Source organism: Indicator indicator, chromosome 22 (genome assembly GCF_027791375.1).
Source record: "Indicator indicator isolate 239-I01 chromosome 22, UM_Iind_1.1, whole genome shotgun sequence".
NCBI classification, from domain to species: Eukaryota; Metazoa; Chordata; class Aves; order Piciformes; family Indicatoridae; genus Indicator; species Indicator indicator.
Window position 1 is genome coordinate 16,718,025 of NC_072031.1, and position 22,179 is coordinate 16,740,203.

Below are 22,179 nucleotides of genomic sequence, written 5' to 3' on the forward strand. Positions count from 1 at the left end.
AGGAGAAAGGCCAGAGGAGAGCTTGGAAACCTCTGAGATGGGAACCAGTGCCAACACTGTGACAACCAATCTGGGTCATTTCCTTCTTGGAAGAGATTTCAAGGAAATGAAGACCAGGAATGCAAAAAGGTGAAGTTGGGGATCTCTGTGTTCCACCAAAAGAAGCTCATGCTGAGTGCAAGCTGGACAGCCTCTGCAAGGCACAGGGGGTGCTGCAGCAGCCTTTCTGCACCAGGCACGTCTGGGGTGGAAGAGCTGATGTGCTCACGGGGGCACAAACCACATGGAGAACATGAGGAGCATCAGCCCATGAGCTCCATGTGGCCTCTCCCCATGGTCATGGACTGGGGTTGAATGGGCAGAGGAGCTGCTGGACTGTGCCGTCCCCTGTCTGGACCTAGGGTTCCAGCACATCCCAGTCCCGTTTCTGGTTCTGATGCCACTTCTGGCCCCGGTCCTGATGCTGGGTGCTGCTGCCGTCTCGGTGCTGGTCCCGGTGCCAGCGTCAGGCCAGTCCCGGTGTCGCTGTCAGTCCCGATCCCCGTGCGGGTTGCAGTCCCGGTGTGGCTGCCGGTCCCGATCCCGGTACCGCTGCCGGTCCCGGTGCCGTTCCCCCTCCTCCCTGCCTATTCCCAGCGGCAGCTCCGCCCCGGCTCCTCCCGGCCCGTCCCCGGGCCCGTCCCCGTCCCCGTCCCCGTCCCCGCCCGGCGCTCTCCGGAGCCGCGGGGCAGCTTCCAGCATGGCCGCGCTGCGCAGCTCCGCGGCCGCGGCCCCGGCCCCATTCCCAGCCCCGCTGCCGGCCCCGGCCCCGTTCCCGGCCCGCCCCTCCGCCCCAGGCCGCCTATAAAAGGGGCCCCGCAGCCCGCCCGCTCCCGCCCTGCCGCCGGCCCGGCCATGGCGAAGGACCAGCTGCGGCCGCGGCTCTGCTGTATGCTGAAGGGGGAGAGCGGCTACGGCTTCCACCTGCACGGCGAGAAGGGCAAGAGCGGACAGTTTATCCGCAAGGTCGAGCCCGGCTCCCCCGCAGAGGCCGCGGGGCTGCGCGCCGGGGACCGCGTCGTGGAGGTGAACGGAATGAACGTGGAGCAGGACACGCACCACCAGGTGCGGGCCGTGGGCAGGGTTGGGGCAGAGGTGCAAGGAGGGGCGCTGTGAGGGTGCGGGCAGGGAATGGGCAGGGGGTGAGCAAGGCTATAGGCAGAGTGCGGGCAAGAGGCAGGCAATGGTGCGGGCAGGGGATGGGCAGCGGTTCAAGGAGGGATGTGCTGAGGGGATGGCAAGGGTGCAGGCAGGAGGTGAGCAAGGAGTCGGCAGAGTTTGGGCAGGAGGTGGGTAGAGGTGCAAGGATGGGCACAAGCAAGAGTGCAGTAAGGGGCTGGGCAATGGTGCAGACAGAACAGGCAAGAGGTGGGCAGGGGTGCAGGTAGGGAATAGACAGGGGTGCAAACAGGAGGTGGGCAAGGGTGCAGACAGGGGATGAGCAGAGGTTGGGCAGGAGATAGGTAGAGGTTCAAGGAGGGGTGCGGTGAGAGGGTGGGCAAGGGTCCAGTCAGGGAATGAGCAGAGGTGCAAGGAGAAGTACAGGCAAAGCTGTGGGCAGATAATGGGCAGGGGGTTAGGCAAGGGTGCAGATAAAAGATGGGCAGGAGTTGAGTGAGGCTGGGCAGGGGTGCAAGGTAGGGGTGTAGGCAGAGAATGGGCAAGGGGTGCAGGCAGGAGAGGGGAAAAGGTTTGAAACAGGAGTGCAGGCAGAGGATCAGGCAGGAGATGGACAGCAGTGTGGGCAGGGGGATATACAGGGGTGTCAGCAAGGTGGCCAGCTGACCACAGCACCTCCCTGGCCAAGCCTGCCCAGCTCCCAGCCTCCTCACCGCCTTGGCTCTACCACCTTGGGCTGGTTTGCTCCCCAAACATCTACTGGAGCATGCTTGGCCTGGCCAGTTCTGGTGGTCACTGGGGTGGTGCCCCCAACAATCCTAGGGCTGGGGTGCAGCAGGGGGAGCTCTGTGAGTTCCCCTGAGAGTGTCTGGATGGTGCTGGCTTGTATAGCTGGTGGGAAGGTGGGAAGGGTGAAGGTGTTTGAGCATGGGCAGGGCACCAGTGTTATGCAATCTGTGGTGGAAAGGAATGGGGAGACCCAGGCTCCTATTTCCGCCTTTGCTGTGGGTTTTTCTTGGCCAATTTGGGCCAGTTGCTCCTCCTCCTCCAGCAGTGCAGAGCATGTGAGGATGCCTCCACATCTACTGATAAAGCTCTGCAGATGTTGAGCAGCCTGACTGGTTTGAGGGAGATAGGGCTGGTGGGCAAGTAATGGCTGGCAGGAGCCTGTGGCTGCTGACTGGTCCCAGCAGGCTGCTCCCCAGCAGCTGCAGGCTTCAAGCTGTGTTGTTTGCTGCTTAAAAAATGGGAAATGGTCTTTGGTAAACAGTTCAGCCCCCCAGAAATAAGCAATGAGATTCACACTGCTCCTGTCCTGCTGCAGACATGGAGCCTGGCAGGGGTACAGCACCCAGCATGGGGGTTTGGTGGCATTTGGTGCTTCAGTAACTTAAACTGTGGCTGAATTCTGCTGCCAGCACTGTACTGGAGCAGAGCAGGGATGGACCTTGTGTGGCTTGAGGACCTGGCCTGATTTTGGGGGGTTGTGGGTTCTTGGGCTTCCTTGTTCAGGTGTGGGTGTGCTAAAGGTGAAATAGAGGCTTCCAGGTGGCTCCAGTAAAGCCATGTGTCCTCCCCTCCATGGGCTGGGTGGGTTTTCCTGGCTAATTGAGCTTGTTTGGCTGACCTGAGGCAGCTGCACAAAGTTAATGTTTGTCCTGAATGGGATTTCCACACCCTCAGAGGAGGATCTCATCCCTGGGCTGACTGGGCAGAAAGGAGGGCTGTAGTCCTGTCAGGAGATGCTCATGGTGGGAGCCATCAGAGGCTCCCTGCTGGAGCTGGGGTACTGGGTGGCAGCAGGGCTGAGACAGCCTGCAGGGGCTTTGGAGCTTCGTGGGCTCTTTCCAGTAGGCCAAGAGAAATGAGAGAATTTTCCTGTCTTCCATTTTCTGCTGGTGAAGGCAGGATGAGGCTCTGGCACTGGCTCCCTGCTGCAGAGCAGGGGTGTCCTGTGTTGGGGTGTCCCATGTCGGATGTTGTGGAGCTGACTGCTGTGATGCAGTAGGTGTCAGTGGTGTGAGCAGGAGCAGCCCTGCCCCAGGACGTGCCCTGCATCGTCCTCTCTCTTCCCTCAACGCAAGAACTTCTTCCCTCTCCGAAAACCTGCCCAGTGCTGATGGGTGTGGAAGGGGAGATGCTGTGGTGGGTCAAGTGCTGGCTCCTGCTGTGTTAGAGCAGCCAGTTCCTTGTGGAACTTGTTCCTCCTTGTGCTGCTGAGATTCTTGACCTTCACTTAGTAACACTCAGAGCCATGTGGCTGTGAAGCTGGGGTGGGACAGAGCCTGCAGAGAACAAGGTCTTGCTGTTTGGGTGTAACTCTGTTGCGAGCTGAAGCTGGCGGTGGTGTGTGGCTTTGTTCTCTTGCTTTTTCCTGCCCTTACCCAGGGCAGAACTGTTCTCAGGGCGTTCCGTGGCTTGGATGCAAAGTTGCATCCTGGCTCCTCTGTTCCTTGCCCATTTGGGCAGAGCAGCTGTGCCCAAAGTGTGCCTCCAGGTCCTTGATGGGGCTGGCAGAGTGGTGCTTGGGAATCTCTTTTGGAGCAGGAGTGGTGATCAGAGCTGGGCTCACTGATGCCCTTAGCCTCCTTCGTGGGCAGCTGGTGGTGAGGGTGGAATGGCCAGGGCGGGCTCTGCTGCTGGGCTGGTGGTAGTGAGCCTGGGATGAAAGCCTGGTTGGGTGGAGCTGCGGAAATGATGCATCCAGGACTGGTGCTGAGAAGGTCCTGAGGCGCCAGATGTGTGGGGAAGGCTGAGCTGTCCCCAGAAAGCTGCAGGCTGGAGACTGTGACCATGGCTCGGAAACGGGTAGGGTGCCAGGCTCTGCCCACGTTGGGCAGGACCTGCCTGCTGCTTTGCCTTCCACCTTGCTGCTCTGTCCCAAAGGTGACTTGCTGCCCGGGGAGCTTGTCACAGTAAGCCTCTTCTGCTTGTCCCTGCTAATGGGGAGAGGCCGAGGGGCTGCTTTCTGCTCAATCCCATCCCTGCCTGGCCCAGCCCCTGGCAGCTGTGGGGTTTGGGGGATGCTTGTTCCATCACTGCTCTTGGTGTGGCTGTTGGGGAGCTCAGCTGAGCCCCAGCATCGCTGCTTGGTGGCTGGTAGGGCAGCTCACCCACCCAGCCCTGCCAGGAATGGACAGCACCCTGGTGGATTTGGATGCTTCTCTGTGTTGTTTGTGGTGGTCTAGGGGATCCTGCTCCCTGCCAGTGTTGCCTGGAGCACCCAAATTGCAGGATCTCAGAGATCCAATGTGCAGGACCCAGCAGAATTCTCCTGCAGGCATTGCCCAGCTGCACCTCCTGCCACCACTGTACATCATCTGCCTGCTCCAGGTCCCCTCTGGTAGAAGTGGCCTTGCACAGGCTCTCCCTTACTGGTGTCAGCAGCACCATCTGATGTCACCTATAACCATATCTGAAAAGGAGCAGATGGATTTTGCTGGGGCTTGGTGGATCCACACCCAGTTCGGACTGGCAGCCCTGGGCATGCTGCTGCCAGCCATGGAGCTGGATGCTGCAGTGGGTTCAGGACAAGCAGCTTTGGCTGCAGTCTATAAATTTCATGGTGCTTTGTTGGCTGTTGTTGGTTTTTTCCCCATGTGCAGATAGCAGCTCTGCTGACCTTGAGTGGAGCGTGCAGGGCAGTAAATAAATGCCAGCTAATTGCGCATTAGGCTGGCTTGGTGCTGGGAACCTTGGCTGTGTCTGCCCAGCCTGACCTAGATCAAGGCAGGAGCCCCAGAAGGAAGCCCAACTTGCAGGGGAGGGGAGATCCTGGCTCTGGAGGGCAGCAAATGGTGGCTGATCTGCACCCTATGGCTGGAGATGGCTATGGGGAGGCATCCCCAGTGATACCACTCTGCCCCTTGCTCACTCTGCCAGCTTTCAGCAGCTGCTTCAGGGGTTCTGGAGGTGATTTCCTATTGTCCTGCTCCCGTGTGTGTCCTGGATCCACCTGTTTCCATTCCAGCCCACCCTGGTGGGATTTGCCCCCTGCCCTGTCCAGCTAGGATCAGCTCCTTCTGGCTCTCCCCACCCTGCTGACACCGTGAGCTCCTTTCAGAGCCCCTGCCAGTCACCGCGCCCTGCGAAGGAACTGGGCAAGACAATGGTCCCCATTCAGTGCTGCCTGGAGCTGGGTCCCAGCAGGGATGGGCACATTTCCCAATTCCAGCACTGCTTTCCCTTATCTCTGCTGGTCCCTGGCACAGACTGGGGGTGGATGTGCAGACTGGGGTGTTTCTCTCATCAATCCAGTACCTGGGTGCTGAGGAGCACCCAGCAAAAGCAGCCCAGCCACTGTATGCATTTGTGAGTGCTCTGTGCCTCCCTGTGCACCTCAGCTCTCCATCCTGCCCTGGGTTTGAGGGAGCAAAGATAGGTCAGAGTGCTGAAATGAGGGTGTGTGAGGGGGGTGGCATGGTGGGACAGGTTGTATTGTCCCTCTGAAGGATAAACCCAGAGTTTCTGATGCTTGAGGGGGTGAAACAGTCTCTGTGACAGCTCCTGAGCTGGATGGGTGATCCTGTGAGGTCTGTGCAGTTGTCCTGGGCAGAGTTGTCCTGTGGATTGTGGAGTATGAGGTGGAAAGAGCCATCACCATCATCACCCTGGGCTGCCCCAAAGCTACACTCTGCCCTTCTGCCCATCACTGGTGGCTGGAAGTAACAGCAAACTTGCATCCTGCAGCAGGACTGAAGCTGCAGGAAAGTGTGGAGGTGTCGATGGTCCTCAGATCCAGCTCCTGCCCCATCGGGAGGTCCCTAAGTTTAATAAAATCATAGAACTGGGGAGGTAGGAAGAGACCTCTGAGATCATCAGGTCCCACCACGGCTGCTAAGCCACTGCCGCTGAACCATGTTCCTCAGCACCACATCTGTGTGCCTTCTGAACCCTTCCAGGGATTGGGACTCCTCCACCTCCCTGGGCAGCCTGGGCCAGTGCCTGAGAGCCCTTTCTGGGAAGGGATTTTCCCTGGTGTCCAACACTCATCTGTCCTTCCCCTTCCCAGGTGGTGCAGCGCATCAAGGCGGTGGAGTCGGAGACGCGGCTGCTGGTGGTGGACAAGGATACAGATGAGTACCTGTGCAGCCTGCGCCTGACCTGCACTGAGGAGATGGTGCACAGTGGCATCCTGCTCAACTCCAGCACCTCCCCCACCAAGTCTGTGGGCAGTGACAACGGGGTGGTCTGGAAGCCACAGCTGGACCTGAGTGGGGACAGCCCCCAGCGGCACTCCCACAGCTTCTCCTTGCACGGCAGCAGGAAGGTGAGGGCAGGGCTGCGTCTGTGGTGTGGGGGCAACCACCCTGGGAGTAACTTCTCTGCAAGCAGAGCTTGCTTCCCCTTGGAGAAAAACCTTCTGAGTGTGGCTCTTGGATTTGGAGACCCTGCTGTGTCCCAGAGCAGCGGTTGAGCTGCTACTCAGCCTTATTAACTCCTGCTTGAAGCAGCTTCAGCAGGTGGGTGCTTTTTCCCCTCCTGTGCTCCTCAAGGGTCTCCTGAGCCTTGGGGGGCTGGTGGGGGGTATGAGTAACCCCAAGTGCCTTGGCTGAGGGTGATGAACCAGTCTAGCAGTGAGCAAGCTGCTCCTTGGCTCTATTTGCTCTTGCTCAAAGGAGCATCAGCTGCTGGAAGCTGCTGCTTGCTCCCCTCCTGTTCTCTTTGAGGTTCTCCTGACCCCCAGAAGCTTCTGAGAGAGTGGTGGGGAGGGGGTGGGTGACCCCCCGGTGCCTTGGCTGAGGCTCTGTGTCTCAGCCTGGGTCCTTTCTGCCTGTGTGGACGATGGCTGTGATGAAGCCGGAGCTCATGAATGAGTTTCTCTCTCCCCTCCATTATTAGCTGGAGGGAGGAACTGTCTGGGACGAGCCTGCTCTCAGCTTTTCTGCTGAAAGCAGAAGGAAATGAAGGCTTCATCGAGTGGCCTGAGGCTGGCCTGCGAGTCTGCATCTGGGGCCTGCTGATTGGTCAGCCGCTTTCTAAAAAGGAAAGAATTTGGGATGGAAAGGCTCCAATTTCATGGCTGCTGCGCGGCTGGGGCTGGGCTGGTGGCGGGAGGCAGCGCAGCAGAGAGCAGGGACTGGGCTCGGGGCGGGAGCAGGGCAGCTCTGGGGCTGTGCTGGTGGCTGGCACCTGGCTGTGCCCCCTTCCCGGGCGTGCTGCGCTGTGCTGCCGAGCTGGCAGCGCTGGTGCCCAACTGCTGCCTCCGCTGAGGAGCTCCGTACCCGCCTCTGTCAAGGATGAGGTGGTGGCTGGATGCTGGCCCAGAAGTGGCCGTGGGGCTGCTGGCGGGACATGGATGGGGGCAGCAGGAAAGCTTTGTGTCCTCAGGAGCCCCTGTGGAGAACAGCTGAAGAAACACCCCCGCGGCTCAGAGCTGCTGCTTGTGTGAGGCAGCCTCTGCAGGCATGAGGAGGGGGTCTCACCTCTGGTCCTTTCCTCCTGAGCCATCTGGCAGACGAGGTTCTCCCTTCCTGGGGGCTGGCAGGGGAAGGGCTGGAGGCTGTTTTGGACTTGTTGCATCATTTGAAGCTGTTTGGAGGTCTGTGTGATGATGGGTATGTTTTTCCTGGAGATCAAGACCTGGAGAGCATGATCACCCCCAGGATGGCTGGTGAGAAAGGAGCCATTCCTGGGGGAGGGGGGCTTCTGGCCATGGGCAGGGGCTGCTCTGCAAGCTGGGATTTCCTCCCCTGTTTGGTTTGCTGGGTGCAGTCCAAGAGTGTCCTGATGGGAAGTCAGGTGAGAACAGGACAGTCCCTTCCGGCCTCTGGGGTCTGGCTCCTCTGAGGAGAGGCTGGGACACGGAGAACAGGACAGAGCTGGGTCTGAGGCGGGAGGGACACCATTGTGTCCCCTTGGAGGGGCTGGGGGCTTCAGCTGGTTCAGCATGGCTCAGGATTTGCTGTGCCTCAGGGCTAGGGATGGTGTTTGGTGGAGCATGAGCTGGACAGAGGGTACCAACTCTGGGGGCAGTGGCCATTGTGTGGGGCTGAGGAGGTGCTGAGCTTGGGTGGTGCTGAGCATGTCAGATGTTTGCAGAGGCTGGTTTGCTCCTGCCTCCATGGTCAGCAGCTCTTTGGAGAGCTGGGTGCTGCTGGCTTTGCTGGACAAGGTCACTTCTCCATGCTGGGACCATGAGTGACCCTGGTATGAGGTCATGGGTGGCCTTGCAGTCCTGCTTGCTGCACACTGCTGAGATATGCTTCAGGTTCTGGGTGATGTGGCTCTCCTGGGTGCAACTGGAGGCCAGTGGAGTGAGGGTGCCACCCTGGGTCCTGCAGTGCTCAGCCCTCCAGTGCCATGTCTCTACCTGGGGCAGCTCTCGTTGGACCATGCAGAACTTGCTGGGCTTGGAGGCCTTCTTCAACCTTAATGATTCTGTGATCCTGCAGCTGACCAGCACTAGGCCTATGTGGGGTAGGGAGCTCCTGAATGTGGGCTTGCCCTTGTAGTGGGTTTGGGGTCCAGTCAGAGACTTGTCCCCAGGCAGCTGTGGAGGAGACCAGGCTGTGAGTTGGGTGGCACTGGGAGGAGCTGCACTTGGGTCTTTTGTGTATCTTCTCTGGAGGGGGACCAGAGGGAGAAGAGGCAGCTCCCATTCACCAGCAGAGCCCTGGCCCAGCCTGTCCTTGCAGGATCTGGGGCTGCTTGCAGAGGTCAGCGTTTTTCTGAGCTGTGTTCATGCAGAGGCTGACAGTGTCCAAGGTTTCAGGTTGGGTTTTGTGGTGCAACCCAAAGCAAGGAACAGCTGAAAGAGGAGAGAGAAATCTGGCATCAGGGTGGTTGTAGAGGGGGACAGCAGGGAGAGGATGGAGCAGTCAGGCTGGGCACAGCCCTGCCAGCCTGTCCATGCTGTCACATCCTTGTTCTGCAAGAGGAATGACACCCTGCTCCCCCACCCCCCCAGAAGGTTGCTGTGAGTGGGGAGGTCATTGTGCACCCCCAGCAGAGAGTTGGTGTCCAGGACCTTGTGCTCCAGGAACCACAGGAATGAATAATTCAGTGGGTGGTTGAAATCAGGCTGCCTGCCCCCAGAGCAGTGTGGTGGGGCTGGCTGCTGGCAGCTCTGCACAGCGCCCTGGGGACTTGTCCTGGGTGCCTGTGGTGGCACCTGGAGCAGGGTCTGCCTTGAAGCTATGGAATGGTTTGGGTTGGAAGAGACCTTTCAGATCATGGAGTCCAACCCTTACCCCAGCACTGCCAGGGCACCACCAAACCATGGCCCTCAGCACCACAGCTTTGAAACCCCTCCAGGGATGGGGATTGTACCAATGCACTGGGCAGCCTGGGCTAGGGCTTGACAGCCCTTTGGGGGGGAAAAATTGTTCCTCATGTCCAACCTAAACCACTCCTGGGGCAACTTGAGGCTGTTTCCTCTTATCCTATCACTGGTTCCTTGGGAGAAGGGACCAACTCCCACCTGGCTCCAGCCTCCTCTCAGAGTTGTAGAGAACCAGAAGGTTTTCCCTCAGCCTCCTGTTCTCCAGGCTGAACACCCCTGGGTCCCTCAGCTGCTCCTCCCCAGCCTTGTTGTCCTTCTCTGGACCTGCTCCAGCCTTTCAATGTCCTTCTTGGCCCAAAGCTGAATCCAGGCTTGAGGTGCCTTGCCCCATCTTACAGCCATCTCCATGCCTGGCTGGGCTGCAAGGTGTCCCCTTCTCACTGCTCCTGTGAAGGTGCTTTTGGGGCAGGGCTGAGCTGCTTGTGGCTGGTCTTTAATGGCCTAGGCTGACAGCATGCTGGAATGGGTGCTGCTGGTGCTGGAATGGGTGCTGCTGGTCACCCTGGAGGGATTTGTGGTGTGCAGGCAGTGTGGCCAGGGCTGGAAGAGTCTTTGCAGGCAGCAGCTGTGACTGGAGTGTCCTCCCTCCTGTGGTGCAATGGGAGAGCTGTGCTGTTACTGGGATCCCAGTTATGGCCACACAGGTTCCACGAGCCACAGTAGCAATGTCCTTGGAACTGCTGCCCCACTGCTTTCTCCAGGTGTGTTTGGAGGATGTGTGGTTGGGGTGATGCAGTTCCCTCCATGGTTGCTTTGGGGAATGGGGGGGGTGGCTGTGCAAAGGGACCCTGACAGCCAGGGATCTTCTGGAGAACAAAACCTCCTCTTGGAGCTGCTGGGTTGGAGCAGCCTCTTGGGTCTGGGAGTTCCAATAGAGAGGTATTAGTGACCAGCTGTTAATTGGGTCCTGCCTGGGGAGGGACGGTGACACCTTGGTGGGTGGCAGGGCTGCTGCTCCTGGGGACACCTCAGCCATGCAGTCAGCAGGAGAATGGTTGTCCCCTTGCTGACAAGGACTGTGGCCAGCTCAGTCATGAGCCCTGGCAGGGGTTGGAACCAGATGATCTGGAAGGTCCCTTCCAACCCAAACCAGGCTGTGATTCCCTCCCAGTGAGCAGCTGTGGAGCCTCCTGTGTGCCACCAGCCCATGCTGAGAGCAGCTGGAGTGGCTGGGGACAGAGTGCTGTGTCCTGGAGGAGGGAGGATGAGTGTGGGGGTGCTTGTTGGGACCCCCAGGTGTGGGGCCAGTGCTGACATCCAGGCAGTAAATATTTACACTCCTGTTTGCATTAGGAATGTGAAGGTTTTCGTGTTGGATAGCAAAGGCTCTGCATTGCAACATCCCCCACCAGCAGCTCCTGGCTGGAGCTCAGGAAGAGGAATAACTCAGGACAGATGTTTTTGGAGAACTTTGCCAGCTCAGCTGAGGCCCAAAATGTGGGGTTTGTAGAACAACCACAAAGATGTAATAAAGCCTAACATGAGCAGAAATGTCCTGGGTAATTATGTGATTAGGAGCAAAAAAATATCAAAGCATGGTTTAAATTAAAGCACTTTCTGGAGCTTCCTGTGCCCAGCAGCAGGCTCAGAGCTGGGGAGAGTGGTGATATGGGCAGCAAAGTTTGCCCCTAGCACAGCATGGGTGAGGGTTGTGTGTCTGCCTGGTGATTCTCTGCTTAAAAATCACTTTGCAAAGTCTGTTCTGTACCCATGGTGTGGAGAGAGTCCAGCACTGCCAGGGCACCCCAAACCCTGGCCCTCATCACCACAGCTCCAGGGCTCTGAAACCCCTCCAGGGATGGGGACTCCACCACTGCCCTGGGCAGCCTGGGCCAGGCCTTGACAACACTTTTGGGGAAGGAAATGTTCCTCATGTCCAACCTAAACCTCCCCTGGGGCAACCTGAGGGTGCTTCCTCTTGTCCTTTCACTCATTCATTGGGAGAAGAGACCACCTGTCTCCAGTCTCCTTTCAGGGAGCTGTAGAAAGCCAGGTGGTCTCCCCTCAGCCTCCTCTTCCCTGGACTGAACAAGCACAGCTTCCCCAGCTGCTCCTCACCAGTCCTGCTCTCCAGACCTTTCAGCAGGTCGCTGGGAGGGGACAGAAGGACCCATGGCTCCATGCTGTGTCCCAAACATGTTCTTGTGGCCACTGTGCTCTTTTCCTGTCAGAATCATAGAATCACAGAGCTGTCAGGGTTGGAAGGGACCTCAAGGATCATCCAGTTCCAACCCCCCTGCCATGGGCAGGGACACCTCAGACTAGATCACCAGGGCTGCTTGGGTTTGGAATTTCTGCTCTACTGTGCCCAGCTGAGGGCATGGGGTGGGAATATGGTTTCCCCAATCCCTGCTGCAGGAGGGAAGATGCCCACTGGAATCTGGGAAGCAGGGCAATGGGGCTGGAAACCTGCTGCCTCCCTGTGAAGGGGACACTGGTTTGCAGGGGGGTGGTTGTGAAGGGTCTGGGACAAAGCTGGGCTTGCCCTTGTGCTCAGCTCTTCAATCCCATCCTGGAGGCAGCAGCTGGGCTGGTGAGGCTGTGGGGAAGCCAGCACTGACCCTGCTGCATTATTGATGGCACCAGGCTCGCTGGCATCATGTGTCATGGGCTGGGCAGAGTCACTGCCCAAGCTGGGCCCTGCAGCAGCTCCAGCACAGCAGCCTGGGAACAGAGATTAGGGCAGGTGGGAGCTGGAGGTGGCATCTCTGGGGATGTGCTTTCCCCTTGCCTGTGGCAGCCTGGGTCACAGGAGGTTGTGCTGCACCCCCAGCAGAGCTCAGAGGAGCCTGGAATGTTTTGCTTTCCTGTTCCCTTCCTGTGCAGGCAGAAACAGGAGAAATACCTAAAAATAACTGGGTTAGGCTGGGTTCCTTCCCAGCCCTTTGGTCACTGACAGCCCAGGATTTGGAGCTTGGGTAGCAGGAGCAGGGTGAGACTTCTCTTTGCATGAGCTTTGGGGTGTCCCAGAGCTGGCTGCACTTCTGTTGCCCCTCACCAGTGCATGTCCTGAAGCCTTGCAGGTCCCCACAGCAGGACTGGGGCAGCCCCAGCCTTGTTCCCCAGTCCCCTTGTTGTCTCCTACCCATCTGCTGGCCCTTTGTGCGCCATCAACCTGTTACCTTCTGACTTCTCAATGATTTTGGTATCAGTTTGGGGCTGGTATTACAGTGCCACCAAGCTTGCTGGAGCCTTGGTTTGGGTGTTGTTGCACCACTTGTGGAGGTTCTGGCAGGATCTGAGCCTTATCCTGCTGGATTTGCTTCAGATGTGGGATGGGACCGCTGACCCATGGTGCTGTGAGGTGGAGAAAGCAGTGTGGAGCATGGTGGGGTCAGCCCTGGCTCATGGCTCTCCAGATCCTGCACACTTCCATCCTCCCAGTGCTGTGAGAAGGAGGTTTGGCTTTAAGGTGTGGAGAAGTGGTGCTGAAGGACACGATGCAGTGGTGACCTGGCAGTGCTGGTGAATGGAACTGTGGAACTGTTTGGTTGTAAAAGCCCTCTGAGGTCATCCAGTCCAACCATCAGCCCCACACCACCATGTCCCAGAGTGTCATGGCCATGGGTTTCTTGAACTCTGTCAGGGCACCTCCCTGGGCAGCCTCTTCCAGTCCCTGAACACTCTTCTGGGAAAGAAATATTCCTCCTGTTCAACCTAATCCATTTCCTCTTGGCCTGTTGCTTGTTCCTGGGGAGAAGAGACCAATTCCCACCTGGTTTCAACCTACATTGAGAGAGTTGTAGAGAGCAATGAGGTCTCCTCTCAGCCTCCTCTTCTCCAGGCTGAACACCCCCAGTTCCCTCAGCTGCTCCTCACCAGCCCTGTTCTCCACACCCTTCACCCTTCCTGGTGGGACTAGGTAATCTTCCAACCCAAACAATTCCATGATTGTGTGACTGTCTCCCATGACCTCAAGCGCCCAGGAGCCACGGGTGGTCTGCAGAGATTCCCCCAGCCCCAGGTTGCCTGCCTGGGCTGGCTGTGTGCAGTGGGTCCCGTGCAGGAGCTTGCCTGGGGGGGTTATTTTTGTGCTGGGGCAGTGCAGGAAGCCCCTCCCGGGGAGGAGAGCATCCACCCCGCAACAGAAACTTCCTCCCCCAGGATATTTTTAGTGGAACACAAAGCAGATGGGAAGGAGCAGGAGGCAGATTAGCATCGGGAGGAGCTGCACCCTGCTGAGAGCCTTTGTTCCTGGTGCCACTTGCTCCCGAGGGACACCAGGTCCTGCCAGAGGCTGGTGGGGTCACCCCTGGAACCACCCCAGCTCCATGAGACTGGGGCAGGAGGTGTTAGCTGGCTGCAGATTGGTGATGCTGTGGGCACCATGCATGGTCCCCTCTGCATCCTCATGATCCAAAGCTTTCCCTCAAAATCAAGGGCTGGGAGTGACTGGACGAGGGACGATGGTTGAAACTGGAGCAGGGAAGACATAGGCTGGAGATGAGTAAGTTCTTTACTATGAGGGTGGTGAGACTCTGGAATGGGTTGCCCAGGGAAGCTATGGACAACTCATTCCCAAGACCAGGCTGGATGAGGCCTTGAGTGGGTGGTGTCCCTGCCCACAGCAGTGAGGTTGGACCTGGCTGATCCTTTCCGACTCAAGCATTCTGTGATCCCATGAGAACAATTGGAAACCTGCTCTGCAGTGGGAGCTGGTGAGGATGCAGCCTGCTCCAGCGCCTCTGCTCACAGGGATGTGCTCCAGCAGCTTGGTTTCATCACAGCCCTGCTGAGGAGTGGGCTCCTGGCCAGCCGTCTGAGGGCTCTGTTCAATGGGAAAATATCGAATGGCTTTGGATAAATCCAGCATCTCTGGCAGCATCAAGGTCTTCTGGGTGTGCCCTGGCAGCTGCACAGAGCCTCTGCTGGGACTTCCCTCCATCCTTTGGAGTTTCTTTCTGGGCTGGTTGGGCTTGTGGTACTCTAATGGCAGAGGAAACCCTAAACCAGTGTTGGTTCTGGAGGGTTGGAGTTTGGATTCTCTGCTTATTTCCCAAACCAAATCAGTTGTGGAGGAGGGATCACACCTCCTGGATGCAGCACTGGCCCTGTTGCCACCATGTGATGTTTTAACATCTCCAGGAGTTTTACCATGGACCTGGTGATGCTGTAGGTGATGCTGTGGGTCTGGGTGAATCCCACCTGGCAAGTGTTCAGGAAATGTGTGGCTGTGGCACTGAGGGCCATGGTTTAATGGCGTGGTGGTCCTAGGTTGATGGTTGGACTGGATGATCTTAGAGAGCTTTGCCAACCAAACCATTCTTTGATGGCCTGTAGTGCCCCAGTGGTTTGTGAGGCTGCTTTGGGAGTGCCCAGGCTCTGGCTGCCCAGCCAGCCAGGGCCTTTTCCTTGGTGGGTCTCCAGCTCATGTGGTGTCCCATGGCTAGAGGTGCTCGGGAAGGGAGCAGCAGTGAGCTGATGTCAGGAGGTGGCCCCGGACCCTGCATCACGCTGGGGTGTGATGTGATGAAAGCCTCTTAGGGGCTTACAGGGACTAATCCACTTAAAGAAATGAGCAGCACAAAGGTGGTGGGAGGGCTGGTCCTGTTCCTGCTTTGATGGGCTGAGCTCCCACCCCGGGCTGTGCTCTCACAGCTCCTCACACAGCCCTCTGGTGTGGTGTGGACCAGCACCCCTTGGTGTGGGATCTTCTGCCATGGGGTGGGACTCTGGTGGCTCTTCCCAAACCTTCATGTTCTGCTGTGGCACAGCTCTGTGGTTGCTCTTGCCAAGCCCTGAAGCTCTGCTATGGGGTATGTCTCTGGTGGCTCTTCCCAAAGCCTGATAATCAGCTGTGGGGCAGGTCTCTGGTGGCTCTTCCCAAGGACCCAAAGCTCATTGGCAGGGCTGGCAGTCCCTCAGGGGCAGCCAAAGGCCATCCCAGGTAAATCAGTGAATTCTGGCCCCAGAGCTGTTCGTGGTTAGCAGGATTTAATTAAGACAAGCCCTAATTAGTTCTAATAAGGATGAATAGTCTGCTTGGCCTGGAAGCCTTCCTGCTCTTGTCTGGCAGCCATCAGTCAGGGCAGGGCTGACGCTGACTGATGAGGACTGAGTGCATCCTGGGGGTGGGATCCATGGGAGACCCCACATCTCAGAATGGCTTGGGCTGGGAGGGAGTTTAGAGATCATCTAGCTCTAAATGCCCTGCAGGGACACCTTACACCAGCCCAGGCTGCTCAAAGCCTCATCCAGTCTGAGAACTTCCAGGGATGAGGAAGTGCTCACAGCCTCCCTGGGCAATCTGTGCCAGTGTCTCACCACCCTCATAGTAAAGGACTTCTTCCTAATGCCCAACTTAAATCTCGCCTGCTCCAGTTTCAAACCATTGCCCCTTGTCAGAAGTCCCTCTCCAGCTCTCCTGGAGCCCCTTCAGGCACTGGAAGGCTGCTCTAAGGTCTCCTCATAGCTTTCTCTTCTCCAGGCTCAACAGAGCCAACTCCCTTAGCCTGTCCTTGTAGGAGAAGTTCCCCAGCCCTCTGTTCATCTTCGTGGCCTCCTCTGGACCCTCTCCAACAGATCCCTGTCCTCCTTGTGTTGGAGGCTTCAGAAGAGCTGGAGAGGTACTTGGGGCAGTCCCAAGACAGGGATAAAAATCACCTTGAAGCAGCTGCTGATTTTTACTGGGCCCCCAGATTCCTGTGCTGGGGCTGTTCCCAGGGTGACCACTTGTCCTGTGGACTTCTGCTCCTCATGGGCATGGATCGCAGCATCCTCAGAGCCCTGCAGCAGCACCAGCCTGTGCCCTGCACCCTCCACCCATCTTTGTCAGCCTTATCAGGGCTTTTTTCCCCTTATCAGCAGGAGCAGCCAGAGCCTGGTGCTGGCCATGCTGAGGTTGTTATCTGTGGAGATTCTCCTGCTCTTCCTCAAACTTTGTCCTGGATCACCCACCACTGCTCAGGGCTTTTGCAGAGCCTCTTCCTAAACCTCCTTATCTGCCCCAGCATGGAGGTGTCCTTTGACCACCACAGCCCCTGGCCCACAGGGTGCTCAGCTCCCACCAGCCTTTGGCAATGGGCACCTCTTGGGGTCTTCTGATTTTTAAGGAGCAGGTTTAAAGTGTGGCATTTTTGGAGCACTGCAGGGGGATGAGCTGAGTGAGCAAGTCCTGATGGTCCCTGATTGCATCAGGTCCCAGTCTGATCCCATGTTTTCCAGCAGAGATGTGGGATCATAGAATCATTTTGGTTGGAAGAGACCTTGAACATCATCCAGCCCAGCCATGAACTGGTAGGACACCACTGAACCACATCCCTGAGCCTCACATCTGCATGGCTTGAGAATGCCTGCAGGGATGGGGACTCCACCACTTCCTACCATACATACTCCACCACATACAGGCTGCCCAGAGATGTGGTTGAGGCCCCATCCCTGGAGGTATTCAAGGTCAAACTTGATGGGCCCTGAGCACTCTGACCTAGTTGGACACTGCTCACTGCAGGGGGCTTGGGCAAGATGACCTTCGAGGGTCCCTTCCCACACAATGCAGTCTGTGATTCCCTGGGCAGCCTGCTCCAGGGCTTGACAACCCTTTGGGGGAAGAAATTGTTCCTCATGTCCAAGCTTAGCCTCCTCTGGCACAGCTTGAGGCCCTCTCCTGTTGTCCTAGTGCTTGTCCCTTGTAAGAACAGAGCAACCCCAGCTCCTTACAGCCTGCAGCAGTTTGCAGTGGTCGCTGTGGAAGGCTGAGTTGGGTGGAGGAGGCTGACAGCTCCAGGCAGGGCTGTGGACTTTGGGTGCTGTGTCCAGAGCAGCTCCTTGGGCAGATTTGCTTTTCAAAAGCTTTGGGATTTTGGGGAGGAGGGGGCAGCTTGGGTTTTGTGTCAAGGATTGGGAAGGTGGCCACTGACTCCTGCTGCTTGGGAAGTTGCACCCCTGGATGTTTGACTGCAGGGTTTGGGGATACAAAAGGCCTTACACTGGGTTAACCCCAGAGGGGTGCCTGGGCTCTGAGGATGAGGAATGCAGAGGATGTTTGGAGCCCTCCCCCTGCCCTGCTTCCTTCAGTGATTCTGTGCTGCCCAGCCAAGACAAATGTTGGGAGTAAACTCTTGAACTCCCCTGCTCCCAGTGCTGACAGAGCAGGGCCTGTTCTCCCCCTTCCCTGGGCAGGGGCCAGGCTGGGGAGATGCAGATGTGTCCCTGTGCTGGGCACAGCCAGGGCAGGAGAGGGTGGTGGGAGCTGCAAGGTGTGTGGTGGGCTGCATCCAGCTCCTCCTGCTCACTGCACCCCTCAGCCCAGGGTGGGCATGGGGGGAGATGAGAAGGAACCAGTGTGACTGTGTGTGATCTGTGTCCCACCCTGCATCTGCTGTCTTGGGCTCTACAAGCTAAGCAGAGCAGCCATGGCCAGGGTTGGAGACCCTGAGCAACCTCAACCCTTGAGAAAAATCTTTCCTTCCCTGAGTGTGTGGCTGAGCAAAGTTCACCTGTGATGTTCTCTGGAGATGGAGCAGGGCTCCTTGTGGTTCCCGGTGCTCTCTATGGTGGCCATGGTCTCCTTGCATGTGGCAGAAGAGTCCTGCACCATCTCGGGGGGATTTCCCTTGGTGTTGGTGGTGCCAGGCTGGTCACCTTGGGAGCTCACAGCTGGTCTGACTGGATTCCTGCTAATGACCTGGGGTCATTAAAGGCCCTGAGCAGGGCCAGCATGAAGCAACAGTTTGGTGATTGCTCAAGGCTTGGCCTCAGCCAGGAGCTGAGGAGTCCAAAGGACAGGTTGGTACAACGTGGGCAGCAGCTTCGTGGGGCTCTGACCAGAGCCTCTGGCTGCAAGTGAGCCTGAGCTGGCTGTGGGCTGTGCTTTGAGTCCTGCCCTGCACAGGAGGCTCTGCCTGGGATCCACTACCCATCCCTGGAGCAGTGCTGAGCAGGTTGAGAGGTGCCACTGTGAGTGGCAGTTGTGCAGTGTGTGCCTTGGGCAGCTCCTTCCTGGCATCTCCCACTGCCTTCCCAGTGTCTCCCACTGCCTTCCCATCACCCAGGGGGCTCAGAGGAAGCGTGGGAAGGCCTTTTCCCCCTGTTCCATCAGCCCTGTCCTTCATGACTCCTTTTCCTCCTTTCCCTCCCACCCGCCAGAAAGCAGATCCCTCTGGATCTGATGAAATCCCTTTGCATCCAGAACAGAGATCCCATTCTTTTCCTCCTGAAGAAATCCCAGCCTGCCAAGACCCTCTGCCTTATCCCAGAGCTGATCCCTCTGGAGCAGAGGAGCTTGCTGGTATCCCCTGGCAGACCATGCTGGAAAAGTCTCTCTCAAAGCAAACAGCTGCACGTGGCGGTGCTGGGCTCCTCCAGCCTCTCTCCCTCCTCCTTCCCACTCTCTCCATGGCCTGGGCCAGCTGGTCCCTGCTCCAGCCAAGCCTGGGCTGCTGCTGCTGACTCCAGCTGTGCTGGAGGAGGAGCATGGGAGCCTTTGTTGTCTGACTGCTCAAACACCAGCAAAGCAGGGGTAAAAAAGCTGCTTCTGCTGGCTTGTGGCTGAGAGATTCCCCAGCTGTGGAGTGCTGAGGAAGGGCCAGGACAGCTTGGCCAGTGGGATCAGACTGACCCCATGGAGCTGGGCTGGGCTTGCATCCCCCTGCACCAGCTATGGGCTATGCCTTTTGGAGACCCATTCCAGAGGCTGTCTCCACCAGGAATCATTGAACCATAGAACTGCTGAGATTGGAAGAGACTTGGGAGATCATCACATCCAACACTCACCCAGAGTTCCCATCCCACCACTGCTGCTAAGCCACCACCACTGAACCATCTCCCTCAGCACCACATCCATGCAGCTTTTAAACCTCTCCAGGGATGGGGACTGCACCACCTCCCTGGGCAGCCTGGGCCAGTGCCTGAGAGCCCTCTTGGCGAAGAAATTGTTCCTCATGTCCAACTTAACCTTCCCCTGGTGCCGTTTGGGGCTGTTTCCTCTCATTCTATCATTTGTTCCTTAGGAGACCAACTCCCACTGGCTCCAACCTCCTCTCAGAGAGCTGTAGAGAGCAATGAGGTCTGCCCTCAGCCTCCTTTTCTCCAGGCTGAACACCCCCAGCTCCCTCAGCTGCTCCTCCCCAGCCCTGTTCTCCAGACCCTTCCCCAGCTTTGTTGCCCTTCTGTGGACCTGCTCCAACCCCTCAATGTCCTTCTTGGAGTGTGGGGCCCAAAGCTGCCTCCAGGACAGGTGTGGCCTCAGCAGCCCTAGACCTGCTGGCATCACCATTCCTCATGCAAGCCAGGATGCCATTGGCCTAGCTGGCTCCCTGGGCACACTGCTGGCTCAAATCCAGCCAGAGCCTGTGGTCCTCCCCCAGGCAGGGAGCTGGCTGCAGCCCCTCTGCTGAGCCCCTTTGTGCTCAGGGATTTCCGTAATGCCCCTCCGAAGCTGCGGCTCCTCTGGGGATTTGGGAGCAGGGCAAATCCAGGCTGACCCTGCTCCAGGGCAGCAGCAGCTGAGGCTGAGCTCTGAATTCTTTGGCAGCAAACTGCTTGAAGGTTCAGCTCCAGGAGGGAGAAGCTTTTTCCATCACCCTGCTCTGCTGTGGGGTGCCCAGGGTGGGGGTGAGAGCTGCTCCATCCCATGGCACAGCCCAGCCTGGCAGGCACTGCCACCATGGGCTGGACACCAGGCGCCCTACCCACCCTTCACATCCTTCCTGCTCTTGTTTTCTTCTGCCTGGCATTTTCTTGGACTAATGACCTTTTGTTCTGCCTGGGGCTGGGGCAGGGTGCTAGCACCTCTGTCCCACTCTTCTGGGGGTGGTTTGCATCCTAGAAGGAACCAAACTGGGGGGCACAAGCTCGGGGAAGACCTGGACCCTTTGGTGCATGGTTCAGGGAAGTTGGGTGCCCCTTCTGAATGCCACTCCTGTGGTGCCAAAGGACAAAGAGAGGCCTCAGTCATCTCTTCTGACTGCTTTTGTGTTGCTGCTGGTGCTGTGGTCTGCTCTTTTAAAGCTCTTTAAAAACAAATCAATCACTTTTTTGATTGCTTCTATTGCTGAAACTCAGAGTAATTGAAATAGTTGGAGTGATTTGAATAGTGAAACCTCAACAGTTCTGGAAGCCCAGACCTCATTTCTGGGGCAGGCAGGAGGTGCCTGGCACTTTGGGTTGGGGGTGACATGAAGCTTTGCCACCAAGGTGAAGGGTGGTGGCACTGTGATGTGCTGTGTCAGAGTCTGCAGCAGCCTGGTGATGGTTAAGGTAACTTTGCTCATTTTGGGGTGACCACAAGCTTCACCAAAAGGAATTTCATGGCAGCTCAGCTGTGTTTGAGCCTCTCGGGGTGGAGAATGCTGTGGGCACTGCTGCAGTCTCCACTTGTCCCCAGATCATTTTCCTGGCTCTTCTGGTCTGGAGACTTCAGCTGCTCAGATGTTGTGGGAGAAGAACCTTTAAGAGTGAGTCTTGGTCAGGCTGTTTGTGTTGGAAGATTCGAAGCGAGGTTTTTCCCTTCTGGGTGCTGGTGTGGGAGCCACAACACCTCCTCAGCTGCTGGGGAGGGTGGCAATTAGAGTTGTGGCTCTACAGAAATGGATCCAGGTTGTTTACCAAGCTGGTCCTGCCCAAGGATTTATTCCTGGTCTGGATGGTTGGAAAAGTTCTGAATTAAGCTTTACTTCTGCAGGTGCTTGGAGGGGGTCTTACCAGCCAGGTCACTTCCAGGTGCTGGAGCTCCCACCTCTCTCTCTCCCCAGTCCCTGCTGGGGGTGGGTGCAGCCCAGCTCTGTGGCAAGGAGCACATCTGCTCCTGTTTTGGTGGCTTGGCCTCCCACCAGCCCCCTCTCCCCTTCTCCCTCCTTTATTTATAGCATTTCACCAACATCTGGAGTCTGAGCCCATTCTGTGCTGGAGCTGGGAGGGGATGGTGCTGGGTGTGTGGACAGGCAAGGGTGGACCCCCCAGGGTGTGGGGAGCTGCACATCCCAGTGTAGAGCTGAGGGCCAGTCAGGGGTGGGAAGCCCCTGGAGCATCCTCTCTGTCTTTCCCAGCGGTGGGAGAGCTGCTGGGTGCTCACATGGCACAGATCTGGGGGTGCTCTGCCTCCCCCCTCACAGCACTGCCAGCCCTGCTTTCTGGCTGCTTTTTGGGGCCCCTTTGACATTTACCATCAGCAGCCAGCCCTGTCCCCCCCTGCAAAGTGTCTCCAAGGTCCTCCTGGCCCTGGGGGATGAAGTGCTACAATAGTCCCCTTTTTGGTGCTGCTTTAATGGGAAAACTTGAGTCATTCCTGGGGGAAGGGGAATGAAAACCAGCCCTGCTGCAGCAGGCAGCCAGTCCCTGGCAGGGCATGGAATGGAGGCAGCAATCCCACTCTTGGCTGGGGGACAAGCCCAGATCCTCCCCAGGCCTCGTGGACAGCAGGGCTGTGGGCACTGCTGACAGCCAGGGTGTGGGCTCCTGCTTCTCCCAGCTCTCCTTGCCTTTGTAGCATGACAGACGTCTAGGATGGGAGGATCCCCCCTCCCCTGCCCAGATCAAGGCCATAAGCAACTGTTAAGTGCATCCTTGGAGCACTTAGGCTGCACAGGTGACCTTGGAGCTTCCAACACAACTGTGCTAATCACAGTGGCAATTAAAGCTACCCCACGGCTCAGCTCAGCTCCCACTGTAACCAATAATGCCAAGGGGGGGTGCCTGTGCCAGGCTGGGGGGAAATGGACCTCTTGTTCTGGCTGTGCTGTGGCCTCAGGCCTGCAGGAGCTTCAGTCCCTGCTCAGCCCCCAGCATCGCTCTTCCATGCT

General features: G+C 57.7%; 1 protein-coding gene across 2 annotated transcripts in view; it reads left to right on the top strand.

Moving 5' to 3' along the window:
• The first annotated feature begins 893 nt into the window (after window positions 1–893).
• NHERF2 (NHERF family PDZ scaffold protein 2) overlaps window positions 894–22,179 on the top strand; it is a 38,256-nt gene continuing 16,970 nt past the window's right edge. Inside the window, exons 1-2 of one of the 2 annotated variants that reach the window (XM_054391346.1) lie at window positions 894–1,104; window positions 6,170–6,427. In XM_054391346.1, the coding sequence (XP_054247321.1) occupies window positions 895–1,104; window positions 6,170–6,427 (468 nt within the window). In that variant the 5' untranslated portion in view covers window position 894. Of the gene's footprint in view, window positions 1,105–3,951; window positions 3,967–6,169; window positions 6,428–22,179 lie in introns of those variants that run through there. The other variant, XM_054391347.1, reaches the window with a different exon arrangement.